Below are 23,046 nucleotides of genomic sequence, written 5' to 3'. Positions count from 1 at the left end.
AACTATCATGCACGAATAAAAAACGTGGAAAAAAATAATGGGTTCTGAGGCACCACCATACCTCTCTGCATCCGTGCCCTTGTAAAATCTCCTACCACATTGACTTTGGATGTGGCCATGTGATTTACTTTGGCCAAGTAAATATGACACAAGCAGAATCTAGAAAAACATCTGCAGGACTTGTCCTTTCTCTTATTGCATTTTAGAACTGGGGCACCTTGTGAAAACATAAAGATATCTTGCAGGAGACATGGCTCCAGTCTATAGCCAGCACCAAACATGACATATAAGTTAAGCTTTCTGAGACCATCCAATTCAAAATGAGCCAAAAAAAAAAAAAAAGACAGCTATGTAACTGATCTCAGGCAAAATCATCAGAAGAACCACCTCCTGAATACACATCAAAATATTATGCAGTGGCACATGCTTATAATCCTGGCAGCTTGAGAGACTAAGACAGGGGGATCACAAGTTCAAGGCTAGCTTCAGCAATTTAGGGAGACCCTGAGCAACTTAGACTGTCTCAAAATAAAAAAAACAAAAAGGGTTGGGGAAGGAGCTCAGTGGTAAGGTGCCCCTGGGTTAAATTGCCAGTAGCAAAACAAAACAAACAAACTGAAAAAAAATCCAAAATACTGACCCACAGAATAATTAACAAATGCAATTGTTCTTTTGAGACATTAAGTTTTAGAATGGTTTGTTATGCAATAATGACTAGCTGATTCAGCAGACAAAGTTGAGAAGAACTAGTTATGTGATTTCCGATATCCTTTATTTATTATTTATCCCTTTATTTATTATCACAAAAGTTAAGTTTTGGAAGCTGTTAAAGTTATCAAGAATAAAAAGCAAACATACATAATTTTGTCATCAAAGGCAGTGACTGCTAAGGTTTGGCATGTTTTCTTCCAGTCTTTTCTCTATGCATTTTAAAGTGCAGTTAAAGTAATAAGTGTAAACTTGTACCTTATTTTTTTTTCACTCTTTACATAATAAACATTTTCCTCTGTCATTTGAAATTTCATGACAATTTTTCTCTTAATATGTTAATGACCTTCAAGTATTAGCACTCTCATTTAAAGTCCTTTGACTCCTTACTAAGAAATTACCTTAAGTACCTAGAAACTGACTTAAATAAAGCATATAATTTCCATAAAAAACTATTTTATCTAGGAACAATGTTGCACACCTGTAATCCCAGAGACTTGGGAGGCTAAGGCAGGAGGACCACAAGCATGAGGCCAGCCTGGGAAACTGAGCATATCTGAAATACTTCGGTGTTACTAAAGTACTCAGTGGGCACAGAGAAAGTTGGGTGAGAATGTCAAAATACTTTCTACTGTCATGTATAACTAAAAGAAACAAATAGAAAATAAAAATTTTTAAAAAGTTGGTGAGAGGCATAAAGATCTTATTTTTAAACTCTCTTGAAAGCTTTACTACCTCCTTCAAACTACCTCTTTATCTTCATTCTATTAGCAGCTCCTAAAGGGGCCCCGTCTTCCAGTATTAGGCAACACTAATTCTCAAAGGAATAAATAAGTAAAATCAGAACATAATGTCATTATATTGTAAATCAGTACTTAGGTTTCTAATTTTTAATGATAATTGAGATGAATTGTTTTGATAGAAGTGGCTTAGAGGAGAGTGGAGGGGATGTGGGGATAGGAAAGATAGTAGAATGAAACATACATTATTACTGTATGTAACTACATGACCAATATGATTCTGCAACATGTACACTCAGAAAAATGAGAAATTATATCCCATCTATGTATGATATATCAAAGTGCATAAATGCATTCTACTGCCATAAATAACTAATTAAAACAAATTTTTAAAAAATTTTAAAAAGAAGTGCCTTGGTAAGTGGGAAAAAGCAAAATTCCAGTATTTAGTAAATAACAATGATGCATTTAAGGGGTTATTTTGTCTTACTCTTTTTTTTTTGAGGGGGTACTGGGGATTGAACTCAGGGGCACTCAACCACTGAGCAACATCCCCAGCCCTATTTTGTATTTTATTTAGAGACAGGTCTCACTGAGTTGCTTAGTACCTCACTTTTGCTGAGGCTAGCTTGGAACTCACATTCCTCAGGCCTCAGCCTCCTGAGCCACTGGGACTAATAGGCATACACCACTGTGCCCAGCTTCATTTTATCTTTAATTTTTTTTTTTTTTTTTAATTTTCAGATACCAAAACAATCATCTTTGGTAAAGTTGCTCCTCTTTTCAAAAAGTCATGCAGTGGGCTGGGGTTGTGGCTCAGTGGAATAGTGCTTGCCTAGCATGTGAGAGGCACTAGGTTCAATTCTCAGCACCACATCGAAAAAAAAAAAAAAGATATTGTGTCCATCTACAGCTAAAAATATTAAAAAAAAAAAAAAAAAAAAAAAGGGTCATGCAGTAGTTCAGCCAGCAGGGGGAGTCTGGGGCTAACAGGTATTTGGTTTGACGCTTAAATAGATTCCCGAAATGTGACCAAACCGGTCTTGCTGAACAAAATGATTCTTCCATCACAATCACATAGACTTGCTAAGCAATTGAGGCTTTTCCCCTACAACATATGGTGAAGGTTTCCAAATTAATAGTGTTTTCAAAAAGGTTTCAAAATGGTTAAAAGGCACCAAGTGGAAAAGGAAGAATAAAGTGGCTAATGCCCTCCACTTTTGTGAAAAGACACAGCTTCAAAGATCAATTAAATCAATACAAAATGAAAGAGTGAATCAAGGTGCTGTTGTAGGCTGCATCCTGAGGAATAAGAACCATCCAGTAAATGCAATGCTTTCCTCAGAGCCAGGAGAAGCTCTTTAGAGGAGGTTCCCAGCCCTAGGCAGGCTCTTTCTTTCTGAAGACCCAAAGTGGAATTTGAAATAAAAGCAATGTTAATATACAATGATACTTCATTGAGCTTATTGATTTCACTTCATTGAATGCATTTATGATTTGTGCACTTTACAGCATACCTCAGTAAAATGCAAATAAAACGAGTTACTTGTATATGCTACAATTAAGTTTTTTGTGTCTTTCTAATGCAACACTAATTCTCAAAGGAATAAATAAGTAAAATCAGAACATAATGTCATTATATTATAAATCACTCTGATTACCACTTTCTTAACTTACTTAGAGACTGCAATAGCTTTAACTTGTATTTTTCCATCAGGCAGAGTAATAGGTTTTGTATACTTAAACGTATTATTTTCTCCATAACCAATTCTCTTCAGAAATTCAGGTTTGCTGCCATCCAGGGTATAATATATGTTGACATCTGGGGTATCTGAAAAATTCAAAACAGGATAACTATAAATTAACACTAAAGAGGCTAGCCCCTGAAAAATGCCTAAAGGTCAGTTATTTCAGGAGTTTCTACACATACATATAAATATATGAAAATTCACACATATGAATTTGAATATATATATGAAAATAACAAACAATAATTCTATCTCTGTGTTAGCACAGTGCTTTACATGAATGAGCTCACTTCTTTTTAAAAAAAAATATTTATTTTTTAGTTGTAGTTGAACACAATATCTTTATTTTACTTATTTATTTTTATGTGGTGCTGAGGACCAAACCCAGGGCCTTGCACGTGCTAGGCGAGGGCTCTACTTCTGAGCCACAATCCCAGCCCAAATGAGCTCACTTCTGACTTCATCTGTATAACTCTATGAGTCCCTATTTTATGCTCATTTTCTATATGAGAAAACTGAGTCCCTAAGAGATTAACAAACTTGCTAAATAACAGATGCATTGTGGTATGACTTCTGGTCAGTTGAAACCATAACCTATGCTCTTGAACCATTATGCTCTTCTGTGTCTCTATCAGGGCATACAGAATAACAAATAGAATAGAGGTCAGTTTTTAAGACAACACCATCCACATAGAAAACAGAAACTAATTTTTAATATTTTTTGAGCACTTCTTCATTCATTTTGTTTTATGGTGTTGGGGATTAAACCCAGGGCCTTGCACATGCTAGGTAAGTGTTCTACTACTAAGGTATACCCCCAGCCTTAAGCATTTCTTTTCTTTCTTTCTTTTTTTTTTTTGGTGGTGGTGAGTACGATACCTGGGATTGAACTCAGGGGCACTTGACCACTGAGTCACATCCCCAGCACTATTTTGTATTTTACTTAGAGACAGGATCTCACTGAGTTGTTTAGTGCCTTGCCACTGCTGAGGCTGGCTTTGAACTTGTGATCCTCCTGTGTCAGCCTCCCAAGCTGCTGGGATTACAAGTGTGTGCCACTGGGCCTGGCAGAGCCTTGAGCATTTCTTAAGAAATGACTTACTATATATTTTTTTGGACTTGGTAAATTATTCTTATAATGCCTGAAAAAAATTAAATGCAGGCTGGGGATGTGGCTCAAGCGGTAGTGCGCTCACCTCCTGGCACGTGCGGCGCACTGGGTTCGATCCTCAACACTATATAAAATAAAATAAAGATATTGTGTCCACCTAAAAAACTAAAAAATAAATATTTTTTAAAAATTAAATGCAATAAATTCACGATTAAAAATTCAAAAGTTTAAAAATGCTATACAATGAAATTCTCCCTCTTAGATCTCACATTGGCTGTCCAAAGACAACCAATGGTATACTAAGTGTCCTTCAAAAAACTTTTATTGGGCTGGGTGTGGTGGCACACACCTGTAATCCCAACATCTCAGGAGGCTGAGACAGGAGGATCATTAGTTCAAAGCCAGCCGCAGCAACAGCAAGGTGCTAAACAACTCAGTGAGACCCTGTCTCTAAATAAAATATAAAATAGTCCTGAAGATGTTGCTTAGGGTTTGAGTGTCCTTGGGTTTAATCCCTGGTACCAAAAATAAATAAATAAATAAATAAATAACTTTATTGGTACATATAGGTATATAGTCTTATCCCCCCCCCCCCCACCCCGCTTTTAACACTCATGGTGGCATACTATATCCTGTTCCACACATTTCTTTTTTCAATTATTAACATGTCTTGGATATTGTTCCATTTTGGCACATAAAGAACATTCTCTTTTTTTTGTTATGACTGCATTCAATTTCCTCATTCAGGTGAACAACAATTTAACTCTCTAAAGATGGACACTTAGGTTGTTTGCTTTTTTTTTTCTTTTGCAAACATAAGCATTGTAATGAATAATCCTATAAAGAATTCTTTTTATAAGTACATCTGTAAAACAAATATGTAGAAATAGTACTAATAGATCAAAAGGTATGTACATTTGTAAACATTTTTAGGATAGTGTCTAGCTATGTTGCTAAGGCTGTCCTTGAACTCCAAAGTCTCCTGCTACAGTTCCCTGAGTAGCTGGGACTCTAGGCACACACCTCTGAGCCTGACTTTGCATTTGTACTTTTGATTAATATATTCAAACTGCACTCCCTGGGTGATTAAGCAACGTATACGCCACCCGCCATGCATCAAAATGCCTATTTAACCACAATCTCCCCAATAAAGTATGTTACCTATTTTTCTTTTAATTTTGCTAATTTCTGAGATTGAAAAAATAATATCTTTCCAGGCACAGTGCCATATACCTGTAATCCCAGGTATTTGGGAGGCTGAAGCAATAGGATCACAAGTTTGAGGACAGCTCAGCAACTTTGTGAGACCTTGTATCAAAACAAAAACTTGTATCAAAATAAGAACTATGAGCACACATATTTACATTTTAATTTTGGTTCCTTATTTTTAAAAATCAAATTAGCTTTTAAGATAAAGGAGACATAGTATAATGTAACCATATTCTTAGTTGGAATTCTTAGTCTAGGAAGCACAGGAGACATACTAGAAATGTAGATAGTTTGTATACATTTATTAAAATAAACAATTCGAGTTTCAAAATCTTTTTTAGACAAATATTTCTTCAAATTTTGGATCTATAAAGCTTTCATTTCTCATGTTCATTAAATGTACATGTGTATGTATATAGATACATTTAACAGTTTGAAGAATAAATATTACCAGGAGATATATTCTCTCTTTTATTTTTATAATAGTTAAAATATATTTTATTACATGCTAGATCCTGTCCACCTTACATATATACCAAGTCACTCAGTCCTTACAATGGCTCCAAGTGGCAGATATGACTAACTTTATCTTATTATAAGGAAATTGAGACTCAGAAAGGCTATGTAAAGTGCCCTAAGTCATCAGGTGTTGTCAAAGCTGGGGTTCCATTTCTAAGCTGAGACATTTGAAAATCTGTAAGTTAAATCTATTTATTTATTTATTTAGTAAGTTAAAGTTATTTATTTATTTATTTATTTGTTTAATATTTAGTTATTTATGTATCTTTAGTTTTAGATGGACACATTATTTTGTTTTTATATGGTGCTGAGGTTCGAACCCAGTTCCTCATGCATGCTAGGCAAGCACTCTATCACTGAGCCACAACCCCAGCCCATAGTAAGTTAAATTTATTATCCAAGCAAAATAATTCGGGGAGGCAACTAAGGTGAATCAATTGGAACTGTGTACCTATATAAATGAGAGTTTAGTCAAAGCTAGCCATTTTAATCTAAATATATACCATGTTTTAAACAACCAAAGTACAACATTGTTTGGAATTGTGGAAGTTTTACAAACTTCCCAACATCCTGAGTATAGAAAGCATATAAAGAGATGAATCAACAACCACATGAACACAAAGAGTATGACAATGTTATTTTAAACAACTGCCAACACATTTGATTCCTACCTGATTTCATTTCCAAAAAAGTATTGTTATCAATTTCATGATTTGCTTTTCCAGGTTGAGGAACTCGAAGTGGTATGATCTGAGGGACACACACCGAACCAGCAGTCATATTCTCTCCTTATATAAAAAAAGGATAAAAATAAATTATATTATGCACCTATATATGAATACAAGAACTGAAGAGCAGCACCTTACTTAAATATGGCAAAATTAGTGTAACCCAAAGAGAATATTATGAGTATGCCACTTACAAATATCATCCCATTTAAATTGAAATAATTTACATTTCAGCTTTATTTTTGCTGTTGAGAAAGAGCATGAATAAATGAGATGGGGTAATGGAGCATTTTAAATGGACAAATTAAATGGCTAAAACAGAACAGAGACCATCACTAATGCTCTGAACTCAATTCCATCTGGATTATTATAACCCTTTCTTTCCTTCAATTATTGGGCCATCACCCTTGACCTCAAGCAAGTCATCACAGAGGGTGACCAGAAGGAACTGTGTAGGTAGCACAAAGTGTTCATTTAGAGCCAACTCTTCTGAGAAAGCTTCAGGTCCATGGTCCAGGAACCATCACAGTGGTTCTTAAATTTGATAGCTACATAGACACTTTAGAAGGACTGCTGAAGAGAAAGGAAGTTAGTACAGATATAAACAGTGATCAAAAAACACAAGTCTCCCACTTTAATCTGCTGTACTTATAAATTATTAATTACCAGTACAGAGGCCTTCCAAGAATATGCCTTCCAAGAAGTTGGAAAGTGCTAATTATAACCTCTATATTCACTCAACTTTTAAAGTCTAATTTTTGCATCCTCATTTTTAAATTTACAATTTTCCATACACTTATGCATCAATTTGTGTTTGGGCGTTAGACTATATCTAGTGTCTCTAGTTTTGGTTGGGGCAACTGGTACACACAGCTGCTCTGAACATCTTTGCATTTTCAGTCTCGTCAGATTGTATTAGTGGGATAACTAAACTTAAGGAGTGAACTTAAAACCTTCCTTGTTGGATAGTTCCAGATTCAGAGCCAAGAATATAAACTGTGGGAGCAGGAGGATCACAAGTTCAAAGCCAGCCTCAGAAACCTAAGGACGCACTAGGCATATTAATGAGATCTTGTCTCTAAATAAAATACAAAAAAAAAAAAAAAAAAAAGGGCTGGGGATGTGGCTCAGTGGTTATATGCCCTTGAGTTCAATCCCCAGTACAAAAAAAAAAAAAAAAAAGAAAGATCTAAACTGCGGATACTCTTAGCGCAGCACTGGGCCTGACAGAGTGTGACTGAACACGGGAACACGGGAGTGCGGGAGAACGTGCCCTTACGCACATTTCCATTCAAGTGAGAAGCATTTAAAATAAAAATACTTGAAAAAACATAAATAAATAGTTGATGGATAGAATAATTCGCGCGTGGAACTAGTAGCTGCCCTTGGGAGGCCAGTGGGCCTCAAGCAAAGGAGACCGAGAAAAATGTCTGATCCACTAGATTCAAACCGCAGAGGGCGGTCAACAGCACCCCACCACCACCTCCCAACTACCTCCACCTGCACCATCTTCTCGCTTATAGGACCCTATAGGGTCCTCGCCCTGGTCCATCAGGGGCAGTCAGGAACGCCTGCGTCCTTTAGTTGGAGTAAAGGAGGCCCTCCTCCTCCTCCTCCAGCAGTCACGAGGACCGAGATCAGGACCCCCAAGGCACTTCAGCCTCCCCCAACCCGATTGCCTGTCTCTCACCGCCTCTTGCAGGCTCCTTTGCCGCAGCCCGGGTTACCACAGACGCGGTGAGCGCGCTCCGCCCACTGGGAACTGGGCAAATGATTGGCGGAAAAATCGGCCTCCTAGCAACCAGCCCCGCCCCTGTCACTGGGCGGAGAGACTGGTACCAGCCGGGATCTCTATTCCGAAGGCTTTACCGTAGATATCCAAGAATATGCCTTCCGAGAAATTGGAAAGTGCTAAGAGGTGACGTTGCTACTCGGAATAAGAGAACCAGGTTCTTTTGTTCGACAGGTATTGAAATTGTGCACAAGACTAAGACGCTTTGTCGGCGCCGGCGAGTGGTGCGGAGCAGGCGCGGCTTGGCCGCCTCAAGCCGACAGACTAGCAAGGACCGGCTGCGACACGAGGAAGAAGGCCCCTCGCTCCCGGGCCTATGCTGTCTTCCGCGGTTACGGGTGTTCTGTGGTTAGTAATCCAGTGACTCCGTGTGTCTCTTTCTCCAGGATTCAGGAACTGAGCCCTAATGGCTGAGGTGAAGGTGAAGGTGCAGCCGCCCGACGCGGATCCGGTCGAAATAGAAAACAGGTAAGCCAGAGAGGCTTGGTTCCCGGTTCCAGACCCCCCTTTCCTCCCGCAGAAGGGCGGTCATTTAGGCAACCGGATCCATTCTCCAGGACTCCTTGGGAGTGGACGGAGCAGATTGAGTGAGCACGCTGGGAAGTAAAGTGCGGGATTCTGAATACCCTTCCCCAGGAGAACAGAACTTCCGAAGTTCCAGACGGGATTGACAGCTTGCAATGATGGGTATAACTGACTTTGTCCGGATGCTGTTTGGTGCACTATCTATGTTAAGGAAATCAGTGCTCTGAAAATAGACCTGCCTTCCCCCCCCCACCCCCCCCCCCCCCGCGCAGTACTTGTGGATACACATTCTAATTCAGGATTGCTCCATCACTTAAGGGAACTTCTACAATAGAACGTTTGGGCCAAGTTAGGGTTCAGTTTGCGATTACAAAGCAACATTAACCCGAAAGGTTTAGAAGAAGTATTGAACTCAGGATTTTAGGGCATCTAAAGCTTTTTCCAATGTTATATACTCGATAACAGTGAATTCTACATTATCGCATAGTTTTAAGAGACCCTGACTTTCTTAAATTGTTATGAACAACGCATTTATTAATCCTAAAACAAGATTTGGACTTATTTGTTAGGGCTAATTATAAAAACAGGCCCCAGTTATGGTGAATTATCTTAACACTTCCTTATCACTTCCCAAAATAAGTGCCCACATTTATTGGTAATGCACCAGTTGGACCAATTGAAGGTATGATGCCACCACAGCCAGGCATCCCACAGCCGCAAGGAATGAGACCCCCCCCCCCCAGTGCCACTTCATGGACAGTATGGTGGTCATAATCAAGCCATGCCAGTTTACTTTCCTGGTGCTAAACTTCTGTATGGGCAGGAACTGCCTGCCAGTGGTATCCTCTTACCAAGGTGGGCCTCGTCGACCTCCAGTGGGAATGAGACCTCCTGTAATGTCACTAGGTGGCTGTTACTGATCTTGTTTCATCCAGTTTAATAGGTTTGGAAAGTAAACCTTTTCTCAACTTGTGCTATTTATATAGCCAAGCTTCTCTCCATGAGGCTTCATTGTGACTTTAACAAACATTATCTTCCCACATACCAGAAACTATTGGACATTTATTTTACATGGGAAAAATTATTTGGAATAATAAAGCAGGAACTTTTCCTGAAGTTGCAAAAAGTCTACATTTGTTTCTTGCTTACAGATTTACTACTTAATTTTGTTATACTTATTTCAGTTGAGAACATTGAAATCTCAGCTTTAATATTGTTTCTGTTTTTGTTAGACTTTTGTGCTAATTTAAAATTTATATCTGATGAAAAGAAGTGTTCCCCTTAAATAACACTAATAATGTAAATGTGTATTTAAAAAGCAACCTCCTCATTTTTTAAATATATTTTTAGTTGTCAATAAAGATCTATTGACAACTAAATTTGATTCTTCATGGTGCTGAAAATCAAACCTAGTGCCTCACACATGCCAGGCAAGTGTGCTACTGCTGAGCCCCAGGCCCAGCCCAACTTCCTCAATTTTTAATATGCTTTGGTTCAAAATCATCATACAAACTCAAGAGTATCAGCCAAATGTGAATAAAGAAAAGGCACAATTTCAAACTATTCTGCTTGTACTTCTCTACCACTGCCTCTTGAAGCAGGTAAATATAAATGATATCATTAATACCTTTGTTTCTAGGATTATAGAACTATGCCATCAATTTCCTCATGGAATCACAGACCAAGTAATTCAGAATGAAATGCCTCATATAGAAGCCCAACAACGGGCAGTGGCCATCAATAGACTGTTGTCCATGGTAAGGAGAATCCAACTAGCTAACATAATTATTTATATATTATGATTATTATTGCCTTCTATTAGTCTTGATGGTTAATTTTATGTTTATACTTGACTGGGAGATGGAATTCCTGGCTATCTTAGCTATTCATTATTTCTGGGGGTGTTCTTAACTGAGGAAAGCACATGGTCCTCCCCAATGTGGATGGGCAGCATCCAGTCTTTGAGGGCCTGAATAGAAGAAAAAAAATGGAAGAAGGTTGAATTTACTTGCCTGACTATTTGAACTGGGACATCAGTTTTCTCCTTCCCTCAGCACTTTTGGTACTTCAGATTTGGATGGGGATCTATACCATTGTCTCTCTGGTTCTTAGACATTGATCTATACCACTGACTTTGTTGGGTGTTCAGCTTACAGAAGGCAGAGCATAGGACTTCTCAGTCTCTATAATCACACAAACGGATACCTTATAATAAATTTCTTTCTAGTGAAATATAACTTGTATATCTCCTATTAGTTCTTTCTCTCTGAATAACCTCAACTAGTATACTGGGCATAAAACCAGAAAGTGTGGGGCTGGGGATGTGGCTCAAGCAGTAGCACGCTTGCCTGGCATGCGTGGGGCGCTGGGTTCGATCCTTAGCACCACATAAAAATAAAATAAAGATGTTGTGTCCACCAAAAACTAAAAAAAAAAAAAAAAAAGAAAGTGTGCTAGGATTAGGATATAACTAATAAGACTCCAAGCCAGGAAACAACTCAGGCTGGCTGAATTGAGAGAAGAAATAATTATGTACCATTTTAAAAGATGAACAAAATAAATGTATTCTTTAAAATCTTTTTTTAGATGTTGATGGATCTTTATTTTATTCATTTATTTATATGTAGTGCTGAGAATCTAACCTAGTGCCTCACACATGCTAGGCAAGCACTCTACCTCTGAGCCATGACCCCAGCCCCTACATGTATTTTTTTAAAAACTGTTGTGTTTATTAACTTAGTTGGTATGTTAAGGGCACATAGGCATAGTCTGTTCTCAATGCCTGTTTACTTCCTGCTGCCAGTTTTGGACCATTTCTTATGAAATATCTCCTCTTTGATTTTCCTGTGAATCATCCCAGAGTCTATTCATTTAGAGTTTCACTCTCTATAGTGTCACTCTGAAGTTTTCAGGAGGCAGAAGTAAAACCAGCTAAGTGCCAGCAGTCCAATTAAGGGCAGCCTGTGCCCCCAGAGTCATCGCAGTGGGATTTTTCCATGAAGCCCTTAGGCCTGCTCTTACCTATTATTCTCCTTAAGAATGGAAGGCAGTGATACCATTCTCCTCCAACTTTACAAAAATACCCAGTTTGTGGTACTGCATGGTCCAAATTTCTGTCATCAAAACTCCCATTTCCTAAGAAGAGTTTCAGTTTGATTTTACTAGCAGCTAATTAAAAGTTCTGCACTAGGCCTCATGATTGATATGCTTTTTTAAATCTTCCAGCTTTGTGAGATTTGTAAGGGCTCTGGATATGGAGATTTGAGATCAGGTTTTGTTAAACCATTTCATTCAGCCTTCCAGCTCAGAGATTGGCAAGCTTTTTCTAAAAAGTGCTAAATAGTGTATCTTTAAGGATTTGTAAACCAAATGGTTTTTGTTACAATTACTCATCTCTGTTATTTTAACAAGAAGCAGCCGATGGACAATAACATAAACAACTGTGACCATGTTGCAATAAAACTTTATTTATTAAAAAAAACAAACAAGCAGTGGACCGGATTGCTGATCTGTTTTAGCCCAAAGATAAAAGGGGTATTATAATCTCTCATCATTTTACTATAGTAAAAATTACAGTTCCAGGGAGAATTGTGAAAGGGATTCTGGTAATTTATGGCAGTAGATTATATTCCTTTTTATCATCTGACCTCCCTCTGCATTCTTTCTTTCTGTAGATCTTTCTCAGTACCTCCCTCTCTTACCACCTCTGCATCTGCTGCCTACTGCCAGTCCTATTGGTTATAGGCTGTAGGCAGTGGTAGAGCTATTGAAGTATTTTGAGCAAACACATGATTATTAATAATCACTAAATGTTGTTGATCTTAGCTCTTAATCAGTGCTCAAACTTGAACCCATCTTCATTCCTATTACTCCTACCTGTGTTCAGGCTCTTAGATTTTACCTGGGCTTTTGCAGTAGCATCTTAACTGGCTTCTCTGACTTCACCTGCCTGAGAGCAGCCAGTCTGATCTGCCTTAAATGTAAGTCTGACCCATTTACTCTCCTGCCTCAAATCTGTCAACACTAGAGATTCAAGTCCAAATTCCTGAGCTTGACAACACTGAACTCCTGTCTTCTTCATCAGGCTTATCTCCTCTACCACATTGCCTTAAAGTTAGTTGTCAGAGGAAACAGATTGTTTTTTATTTGCTGCCACATCAAGCTGTTTCATGCCTCACAACCTTGACTCATGCTGTCCTCCTTGCTTTCTTCACACACTATCTTCTTGTTACCCTTTAGGACTCAGATCTGCCATTGTCTAGGAAGTCACCCACATCTCTACATTAGGCCATAGCCTTTTCTCTGAGAGACTGTCCACTTTTAACTCTTCCTTCTTTCCTTCCTCCTTTCCCTTCACTGTCTTTCTTTTGCAGTGCTGGGAAGCACTTTCTTATACATGCTAGGCAAACATTCTACCACTGAGCTATCTATCCGCAGCCCTTTTTATTTTTTATTTTGAGACAGGGTCTCATCAAGTACCCATACTGGCCTTGAACTTGTAAACCTTCTGCCTCAGCCTCCTGAGACTTCTTACCTCTTTCTTCATGCCAGCTAGATAGTTTTGATGTTAGTTGTGTTTCCCTTTTTTAATTTCTGTTTGTTGCATAGGATGTGTGTCTCAATGGTAGAGGCCTTGTCTAGCATGCCTAAGGACCCTAGGTTTAGTCCCCAGAAAAACATACTCACACACAAAGAATTTATCCCCCCAAATAGTTATCATAACATCTAGCACAGTATGGATGTTCAGTAAATGTTTATAGGTTGAGTAGACAACTGAATGGAGCCTCCAAATAACTTTGTGGTCCTGCTTTGCCACTTATTGGGATTGGGGGAGGGAGGGAAGGTGTGTGAAGTTCATCCAGTATGTAAGTCAGTTTTCAAATTCAAGTTAGTCTTTCCAGTCTTAACAACTCAGAAATGGGACCCCACAGCCATGGTTTCCCAGAACTGCCAGAAACTCAATAGTGTAATCATCTGGGTTCTCCTACAGTTAAACCCATGGAAATTCAGAAGAATGACAGCATGCTTTATTTTTCTTCATTATATAGAAATAATACAACTACAGATCTTTCATTCATTGGTTGACCTTCCTACCCAGCTTTCATATAACACAATAAAAATCATGCATAGCAGTAAATGTCACTGTTAACTTTATAATTTATTTTGTCATTGTACCGTAGGCTATTGATGCATGTTTAACCTTATCAGAACTTTTTATACAAATTATATTTCATTTTTATGTATGCTATAATTTGGATTTATTTGGATTTGAATATGGAATTTAATTTATTGTTCTAAAGCTGTTTTTAAAATATTCTTCACACAGAAAATAGTGTTGATATTTTGAAATATTTTGAGATGAATCTATTTGAAAAATACATTGGGGTTAGCAATGTAGCTTAGTGGTAGAGAGATTGCCTAGCATACTCATACATGGCCTTTTGTCAAAACCTAAGTCTCACTTGTGGTGGTACTCACCTTTAATCATAGCAACTGGAGAGGATAAGGCAAAAGGATTGCAGGTTTGAGGCCAGCCTCAGCAACCTAGCAAAACCCTGTCTCAAACAATAAAAAGGGCTGGGAGTGTTGCTCAGTTGTAAAGCACCCTGGGTTCAATCCCCAGTACCAAAACAAAACAAAACAAAACAAAAACAAACCTTAAGTCTCAAATGAGAAACTAAAAATTAAATGGGGAAAATAGAATATTTTACTCTTATAATAAACAAAAACATTAAAGAATGCATTAAAATACAAATGGGATCCTACTGTTATACTCCATGTATGTATAATATATCAAAATACAAACACTCTACTGTTATATATATCTAAAAAGAACCAATAAAATAAAAAATAAATAAAATTTGGAATTCATAAAAAAAGACTACATTAACATCTGTCACTGTATTTTATGTATAAATATATGTGTATGTCTCTAAAATAATTGACTCCTACTTTCTATTAAAAAACTATCATTAGGGTCAGTTGGATCTCTTAAGGAGCAATACAGGCCTTTTATACAGAATAAAGGACTCTCAGAATGCTGGGTAAGCAACTTTTTTTTTTAATTTTAAGAAAATAAATATTGCAAAAATACTGTGTGTGTCAGAAAAAAACAAAAAAGCTAATACAAAATTGTATAATGGAATCCTGTCCTGCATATCATCCCTACTTCCTAACTTCCTATCATATTTTCCATTTCCCAGAATAACCACTCCTAATAATTTGGTATATATCTTTTCTTCTAACTGTATATAAGTACTCATAGTGATTATATATTTATATATAATCTTTTCTTTTTCTTTTTTCCTTTTTTTTTTTTTTTAATAAAATTGGAATCTCACTATCCATACTGTTTTGTAACTTGTTTTTTTCACTTACCATATCTTGGACATCTTTTCATGTTGATACATACAGCTCTGTCTCATTCTTTTTAAGGTAAGCCCTTCTTTTTGGTAAAAGAAGTCAATGTGATGACTTTGTCTGCTAATTCATTTAAGTAGTCATATAGATTATTAGATGGCTTATACCCCTTTGCTTTTTTAATTCTACTTTATTCCCCTACAGTAAAATGAAGGGATCAGACAACCAAGAAAAACTAGTATATCAAATTATAGAGGATGCAGGAAATAAAGGTAAGCATGTGAAGGATGAAACAGAAAAAACATTTGTCTTTGGGGTTACATGTAGGATTGAGATTCTGGCTTCTGGGTAGAGCTTAGTCTGTAGAGTATAATGATGCCATGTGTGTAAAAAGTAGAGGAAACAAATAGAACATGCACTTATGACACATATATGCTTGAAGGACACCCTCTGAATTCTGAGCCACATGAATGAATTATCTATGCAAAACTTGTTTTTTACATTTTTAACTATATGATGGTTCTTAATCTGTTTTATGTTGTTACAGACTGGGAAATTTTTTAAAGAAATTTATTTCTTACAATTCAGGAGGCTGAGAAGTTCCAAGTCCAAGGGCTACATTTAGTTAGAGCCTTTTTGCTGATGGAAATTCTTCATAGAATCCCAAGGTAACACAGGGGATCACATGATTGGACAGGAAGTTACCCAGAGAGAGCTACATTTATAATAGCCCCTCACTCAGTAGCCCTTTGATCCATGAAAAATGTCCCAATTACCTCCCAGAGGTCCCACCTTTCAAATATCATTAACGCATGACTTTGGGGATTAAATTTTCAACCCATGAAATTTGGGGCAGGACACATGTGAGCCTGAGTTTCTTCATCTTATTTGTAAATTGAGAGAGAGAATTTTTTAATATTTATTTTTCAGTTTTCGGTGGACACAACATCTTTATTTTATTTTATGTGGTGCTGAGGATCGAACCCAGTGCCATGCACATGCCAAGCGGGCGCATTACCACTTGAGCCACATCCCCAGTCCCATTGAGTCTTTGATAGTAGCTTACAGATTTCCTTTCCACATATAATATTTATTTCCTTCTTTTAATTATGACTTTACACAATAGGCTTTTAGTGTTTTTGAGAACCATAGACTTTATATTTCTACTTTATAAATACAGTATTGCATAAATAATGGATGTATATGCATGGAGGTGCTCAGCTAAAAGGTTTTTTTTTTTTTTCTCCCAATTGAGGATGGCAGTTGACCCTCTGACCCAAGTATAAGTTGGTTATTCACATTTATAGTCTAGAATGAAAATATCAGGAGACAAGAGATTAGGGTGCAGGAAGGGATGAAAGAGATGACATAAGTGAATTTATTAACATTCATGTTTTTTGTCTTTCATTGCAAAAATGTCCTTTTCATATGCCTTTAAGAAGGTACCTACATGGGAGTCTAAGAAGTTTCCAGTTATACTATAAAGAATAGGACTTATTGCTGGGCATAGTGGAGCATGCCTGTAATCCCAGCAATTTGGGAGGCTGAGAGAGGAGGATCCCAAGTTCAAAGCCAGCCTCAGCAACTTGGCAAAACCCTAAGCAATTTAGCATACCTTTTCTCAAAAAATAAAAAGATAAAAAGGGCTGGGTTTGTGACTCAGTGGTTAAGCACCTCTGGGTTCAATATCCCCAGTACCAAAAGAAAGAAAAAAGCAAAGAATAGCACTTATTTATTGTTTTGCATAATTTTGTATTTTTTTTTTAAATCCAGGGTTGTGTTTTTGTTCATTTTTATCTTAAAACAGTTATGTAAAACATTTTGTTAAAGGATGTACTATAACTTTATTTTGGTAGTTTTGGAATGAGATATATATGATAGGAGTAGAAACAAAAAGCCATAAACACCATAGTGCAACTTATTTTATTTTACTTTCTTATAGGAATATGGAGCAGAGATATTCGATATAAAAGTAACTTACCATTAACAGAAATCAACAAAATTCTAAAGAATTTGGAAAGTAAAAAGCTTATCAAAGCTGTTAAGTCTGTAGCAGTAAGTAGTTTTTTCTTTCCCTAAATATTCATTTAAGTATGTTGTTCCAAGTATGTTTCAAGTTTTTATTCTTTAAGCTATATTGTATTTTAAAACAACTCAGGAGACTGAGGCAGGAGGATTGTGAGTTCAAAGCCAGCCTTAGCAACAGCGAGGCGCTAAGCAACTCATTGAGACCCTCCTGTCTCTTAATAAAAATACAAAATGGAGCTAGGGATGGGGATGTGGCTCAGTGGTTGAGTACCCCTGAGTTCAATCTCCAGTACCAAAAAAACAAACAAAAAAAAGAAGTAAAGGGGGAGGAGGTCGGACAGGGATATCTGAAAAACTAAAAGCGAAGAAAGTGTACATGAGTACTGTACTTGAGTTGATGCAATTCTTTCCCATGAGGATTCTGGCTAATCATTCTGATACTACCATACATAGTGTATTAGGATTGAATATGTATATAAATGATGGGGGGTGTTGGCTGCGATGCAGTTCTGACACAGGTTAAAAGCACAGTGCTAGAAAAGCTAGAAAAATTGGAATAACAGTAGAATTGGATTGTAATTCAAATTACAAAATAAATATTCATGAGTCCAAACTAATGTAAGTGTTTAAGAAATTGTCACAACTGCCGGGCATGGTGGCGCACACTTGTAATCCCAGTGGCTCAGGAGGCTGACGCAAGAGTTTGAGTTCAAAGCCAGCTTCAGCAATGGCGAGGTGCTAAGCAACTCAGTGAGACTCTGTCTCTAAATAAATTACAAAATAAGGCTAGTGATGGGGCTCAGTGGTTGAGTGCCTCTGAGTTCAATCCCCAGTACCACCCCCCCTCAAAAAAAAAAGAAAGAAAGAAATTGTCACAATCAAAAGAAGCCTAAGGAGAGATGGCAACTACTTGTGATATGGTGTCCTGAATTGGGAGCAGAAAATGGACATTAGGGAAAAACCAATGAAATATGAATAAAAAATGGACTTTAGTTAATGATAATATCAACCTGGGTATGGTGGCATGTTCCTATAACCTCAGCTACAAGTGCAAGTGTTCCTTGCACTTCCCAGCTACCTGGGAAGCTGAAGTGGGAAGATCTCTTGAGCCCAAGAGTAATAGACCATCATGGGCAATAAAGTGGGACCCTGTCTTCAAAAAAAAATTTAGGGCTGGGGATGTGGCTCAAGCGGTAGCGTACTTGCCTGGCATGCATGAGGCCCGGGTTCGATCCTCAGCACCACATACAAAAAAAAAAAGATGATGTGTCTGCCGAAAACTAAAAATAAATAAATTAAAAAAAAAAATTTATATCAATATTGGTTCATTAATTGTGAAAAGTGCATCATACTAATACATGTTAATAATAGGGATGTTAATAATAGGGAAAATAGTATGAATTATACAGCAACTCTACTATCTTTGTGTAATTCTGCATATCTAAAAGTTTGCTAAAATATAAAGTTTACTTTTTAAAAACTTAATTTTTAGAAACTGTTATCACACATCAACTGTGTGTATTCTTTCCTAGGCCTCCAAAAAGAAAGTATATATGCTCTATAACCTGCAGCCGGACCGGTCTGTGACTGGTGGAGCCTGGTACAGTGACCAGGATTTTGAATCTGAATTTGTAGAAGTACTTAACCAACAGTGTTTTAAATTCCTACAAACCAAGGTGAGGCATAATTGAGGAAACATCACCACAAGTTATGTTTTAAAAAAGTTTCTTCATAAAGGATGTTTAATCTTATATACTACGTTTTATAAGATTGAAAAGAACTGAAGTTGGTTATTTTTAGTAAACAAATGTGTTCTACTGTTGGTTTGACTCAGTATAAATTGCATTCAGAAAGTGCTTACTACATTCTTGCTTAGGTCTCTTATATTCCAACCCCTATAGGCAGAAACAGCACGAGAAAGCAAACAGAATCCAATGATACAAAGAAATAGTTCATTTGCATCATCACATGAAGTATGGAAATATATCTGTGAACTGGGAATAAGCAAGGTCAGAACTTTCTTATCTTTTTATATAAAATTTATTCTTCATCACAAAGATATAATGTACAGTGTGTACCAAGCATTATTTGACCAGGTCCCTTTTTCAGGTAATAGCTATGAATATTCTGCTGAATCTACATTGAGAAAACATTGTCCTAAGCCTTAGGTAAAGGCAGTCATTCCCATTGGACATTGCCTAAACCATTCTTGAGTTTGGGACGTAAGAGTAGCCAAGTACAGGTCTAGTGGTGCATTTCACCATCCAAAGTCAGAAGTTTGTTCTAACAAGTTCTTCACCTTTGCAGAACAGTTTAGCATATGTGCAAAATCTCAATCATGACATCAGTTATCATTTATTGGTATTCTTTGCTGCTTACATGACGTGGCACTTGTTTTTTTTGGGGGGTGGGTGGGTTGGGGGGGTACTGGGAATTAAACCCAGGGCCTTGTGCATGCTTGGCAAGCACCCTACCACTGAGCTACAGCCCAGCCCTTGAAGTAGCACTTGGACAAGTTATTTTCATTTTCTGGACAACAGATTTCTGATTTATAAAGAACTAGAAACTTTGCAAGCATATTAAGAATCTTCATAAAATTCTTGTCAAAGAAATGTTTCTTTAGGGTGGTGAAGACTTCAGAAGTGTCATACTCAACCTGAGGTTAGACTTTTGTCCCTAGCATTTCAGGGGTTTGTGCTAACTTGGAGCATCGTTCACCCTCCTTGTGCTTTCCATTACTCCTCTCCAGCACAGTGCTTCACCATTTCACCAAGGAATTGTGACCCTTTACTGTTTATAACACCCTCCAAAAAGATGTCTTCTTATCCTTTATGCATCCCTTCTAATTTATCTCTTTTTTTTTTTTTTTTTTTTCAGGTAGAGTTGTCCATGGAGGACATTGAAACCATCTTGAATACACTTATTTATGATGGGAAAGTGGAGATGACTATCATTGCTGCAAAAGAAGGCACAGTTGGCAGTGTAGACGGACATATGAAACTGTACAGGGCAGTCAATCCAATCATCCCACCCACAGGTTTAGTCCGAGCACCCTGCGGGCTCTGCCCAGTAAGTTAAAGTGACTTCACTTTACTGCCAGGTGTAAATGTCACAGAGCAAGCACTCCAGTTTTCCCATACTATTTAGAGTTGACCAAGAGCTGTTCAAACCTTCATGCAACCTTGATGAACAGACCTTTAATGAATAAACTTTGCCTTACATTCTTTCTTGGAATAACCAGGTTAAGGACATTTGCATTTCTTCTCTTGGCCCTGAAATAGACACTTTTTTTTTTTTTTTTTTTTTTTTGATGAGGGCTAATCATTTCATGTAGGGAGGGAAATGAAATTTGTTGAGAATCTACCACTGGCCCAGCAGGTTCTTAATGATTTTCATTTTGTGGTCTCGTTTAATCCTCCTTATGTCCTGGGAGCAAATAGTGTTAGTTCCCCCTTAAGAACAAGGGAATTTAGGCTTCAGAAGATCTAAAAGCAACAATTTAGAAGCAACTATCAGAATTCAAACCCCAAAATGATGTATTTTTCCCCGTATGTCCTAGTACTTTGGTTTATTCATTCCCAGGTGGGTTTTGAGCACCAACTGTATGTTATAGGCACTGAGGCTACAACAGAGCAAGAGACACTCCCAAGTTCTCATGGATTTATATTCTCAGGTTGCTAGTCTGTGCTATATTTCATTTTACTGGCCCTTATCTATATGCCCAAGCTCGCTCTGCCCTGATTTTAACTAATAGATAAAAGACTAACATTAGGAATTCTGTTTAGCACCCTTCACAAGAAGGAATATAGCTAAACATGAAGCGTTCAGTTAGACTAAACTAAGTCATTCATAGTACAGGACTCTCTTCTTGCATTTCTGTTTCCTCCTGGTAGCCTTTTACTCAGTGGGCAGGTGAACATAATCATCTTAATGCATCAGTAAAAGGCCTCCCTTTAAACTATGATCATAAAGCAGTTCTATTATAATATGGTGTTAAATATACCCCTAATCCTGTTCAATTTTAAAAGTTGAGAAAAATATTGTTTTAAATAGTGGTTGGGTCATAGATATTTTTAAAAATTCAGTTTGAATCTAAACTTTTTCTTTTTTTTTAAGGTTTTTGATGACTGCCATGAAGGTGGTGAGATTTCACCATCTAACTGTATTTACATGACAGAATGGCTTGAATTTTGATGGAGAATGATAAACTCTACTGACATTATACAAATGAAGTTGGCTTGGAGACCAAATAATTTAATTCATGATAGAACATCAAATTTCCTTGAAAGCAGATTCACAGTAATGGATACAGACTTGCTGCTATGAAAACCTGTTTTTTTATTTATAAAGACTAAATTTATATTGGTAGAGAGGCCATCAGAATATGAAACAGATGAGGTTAGTAGTGAAATCTGTTCTTCTATAAATAAAAAAATTGAAGCCCTGGAGGACAACATCTTTTGAAGTTTTCAAGACTTGATGGATCAAGGAAAAAGAAACAACAAACCCTTATTTGCCAAGTACTATGGAAATAGCTAGAGCACAAATATATTCATTTTAAAGTTATTTATTAAGGTCTTCGTTAAAAAATTTTTACATCTGGCTCATTACCACCATTTTTGTTTCCTGTTTTCTCAGTAGTTTCATTGAGAAGAAATTAAAAATGGTGAAGACAGGGATAGCACAAGAGTATATGAAATCTTGAAGAAGCATTAAGTGAGGGAGAGTAGGACATTCCTTTTCTACACACTATTGATTCCTTCCTATATCAGTAATATTCTTTTGAAGGATTATGTTACCATACCTCAAACCCAAAGGATGAATATTGTCAAGGATGTTTCAGTGCGTAAATATTATCATTTTCATCATAAAGGGAATATTTTCACTTTTCCTTTGTTAAAGTCTTACAAGCTTCATTATGTGGCTCAAGTGTATTCTTCACCAGAATTTCCCTGGATTCTTTTTTTAGAGAATTTTTTTAATATTTATTTTTTAGTTATCGGCGGACACAACATCATTTTTTTGTTTGTATGTGGTGCTGAGGATCGAACCTGGGCCGCACGCATGCCAGGCGAGCGCGCTACCGCTTGAGCCACATCCCCAAGGCCCTCCCTTGATTCTTATATGATGTCTACAGTGTTTATGTGTCTGAACTCTCCCATCCCTGCAGATTCAGATGTTAAAATCTAATGCACAATGTGATGGTATTTGAGGCCTTTGGAAGGTAATAGTTTGAGGATGGAGTACTCAAGAAGGGAATGTGTGCCCTTTTAAAAGAACCTAGAGAGCTCTTATTGTACCTTCTGCCCTGTGAGTACATAGGGAGAAGACAACCATCCGTGAACCAGGAAGTGGTCCTCACCAGACACCAAATTTGCCAGTGCCTTGATCTTGGATATCTCGGGCTACAGAATTGTGAGAAATAAATTTGTTGTTGATAAAACACAAGTCTGTAGTATTCTGTATAACACACAGAAGGAATTAAGACAATGTGTATCCATTTAACTAGAACTGAAACTAAAAAAAAAACCATTGCCTTCCATTCATACTTTATTTTGAGGGTGATGGGGACAGTTCT

The 23,046-nt window shown here is 37.2% G+C and overlaps 2 protein-coding genes across 7 annotated transcripts in view; one reads left to right on the top strand and one right to left on the bottom strand.

Moving 5' to 3' along the window:
* Dzank1 (double zinc ribbon and ankyrin repeat domains 1) overlaps nucleotides 1-8,506 on the bottom strand; it is a 77,411-nt gene extending 68,905 nt beyond the window's left edge. Inside the window, exons 1-3 of the mRNA XM_076848925.2 lie at nucleotides 8,454-8,506; nucleotides 6,707-6,823; nucleotides 3,126-3,279 (exon numbers count right to left, since the gene is read on the bottom strand). Of these exons, the coding sequence (XP_076705040.2) occupies nucleotides 3,126-3,279; nucleotides 6,707-6,815 (263 nt within the window). The 5' untranslated portion in view covers nucleotides 6,816-6,823; nucleotides 8,454-8,506. The remainder of the gene's footprint in view (nucleotides 1-3,125; nucleotides 3,280-6,706; nucleotides 6,824-8,453) is intronic.
* A 136-nt stretch (nucleotides 8,507-8,642) lies between these two features.
* Polr3f (RNA polymerase III subunit F) lies at nucleotides 8,643-22,916 on the top strand. Of its 6 annotated transcripts, none has more exons than XM_076851478.2 (11): nucleotides 8,643-8,729; nucleotides 8,942-9,023; nucleotides 10,720-10,837; nucleotides 15,057-15,124; nucleotides 15,495-15,515; nucleotides 15,645-15,712; nucleotides 17,383-17,495; nucleotides 19,001-19,144; nucleotides 19,370-19,477; nucleotides 20,346-20,537; nucleotides 21,585-22,916. In XM_076851478.2, exons 2-11 carry the CDS (start codon nucleotides 8,962-8,964, stop codon nucleotides 21,660-21,662), a joined length of 972 nt encoding a protein of 323 aa, XP_076707593.1. In that variant the 5' UTR covers nucleotides 8,643-8,729; nucleotides 8,942-8,961; the 3' UTR covers nucleotides 21,663-22,916. The 6 variants fall into 6 exon arrangements, with proteins under 6 accessions (XP_076707593.1, XP_076707594.1, XP_076707597.1 ...); XM_076851479.2 differs by having other exon boundaries at nucleotides 8,656-8,681; XM_076851481.2 differs by lacking the exon at nucleotides 8,643-8,729 and adding an exon at nucleotides 9,113-9,242 and having other exon boundaries at nucleotides 8,950-9,023.
* Nucleotides 22,917-23,046: the final 130 nt, after the last annotated feature.

This window comes from Callospermophilus lateralis, chromosome 3 (assembly GCF_048772815.1).
Source record: "Callospermophilus lateralis isolate mCalLat2 chromosome 3, mCalLat2.hap1, whole genome shotgun sequence".
NCBI classification, from domain to species: domain Eukaryota; kingdom Metazoa; phylum Chordata; class Mammalia; order Rodentia; family Sciuridae; genus Callospermophilus; species Callospermophilus lateralis.
The sequence above is the reverse complement of the archived record's forward strand: the minus strand, read 5'-3'. Positions and strand labels throughout refer to the sequence as shown.

Bases quoted from the DNA above. Each gene is read 5' to 3' on its own strand.
- Polr3f (XM_076851478.2), top strand. From the start codon at position 8,962: ATGGCTGAGGTGAAGGTGAAGGTGCAGCCGCCCGACGCGGATCCGGTC. The intron at 9,024-10,719 runs GTAAGCCAGAGA...CTTTGTTTCTAG, and splicing joins CCGGTCGAAATAGAAAACAG to GATTATAGAACTATGCCATC. The intron at 10,838-15,056 runs GTAAGGAGAATC...AACTATCATTAG, and splicing joins TCAATAGACTGTTGTCCATG to GGTCAGTTGGATCTCTTAAG.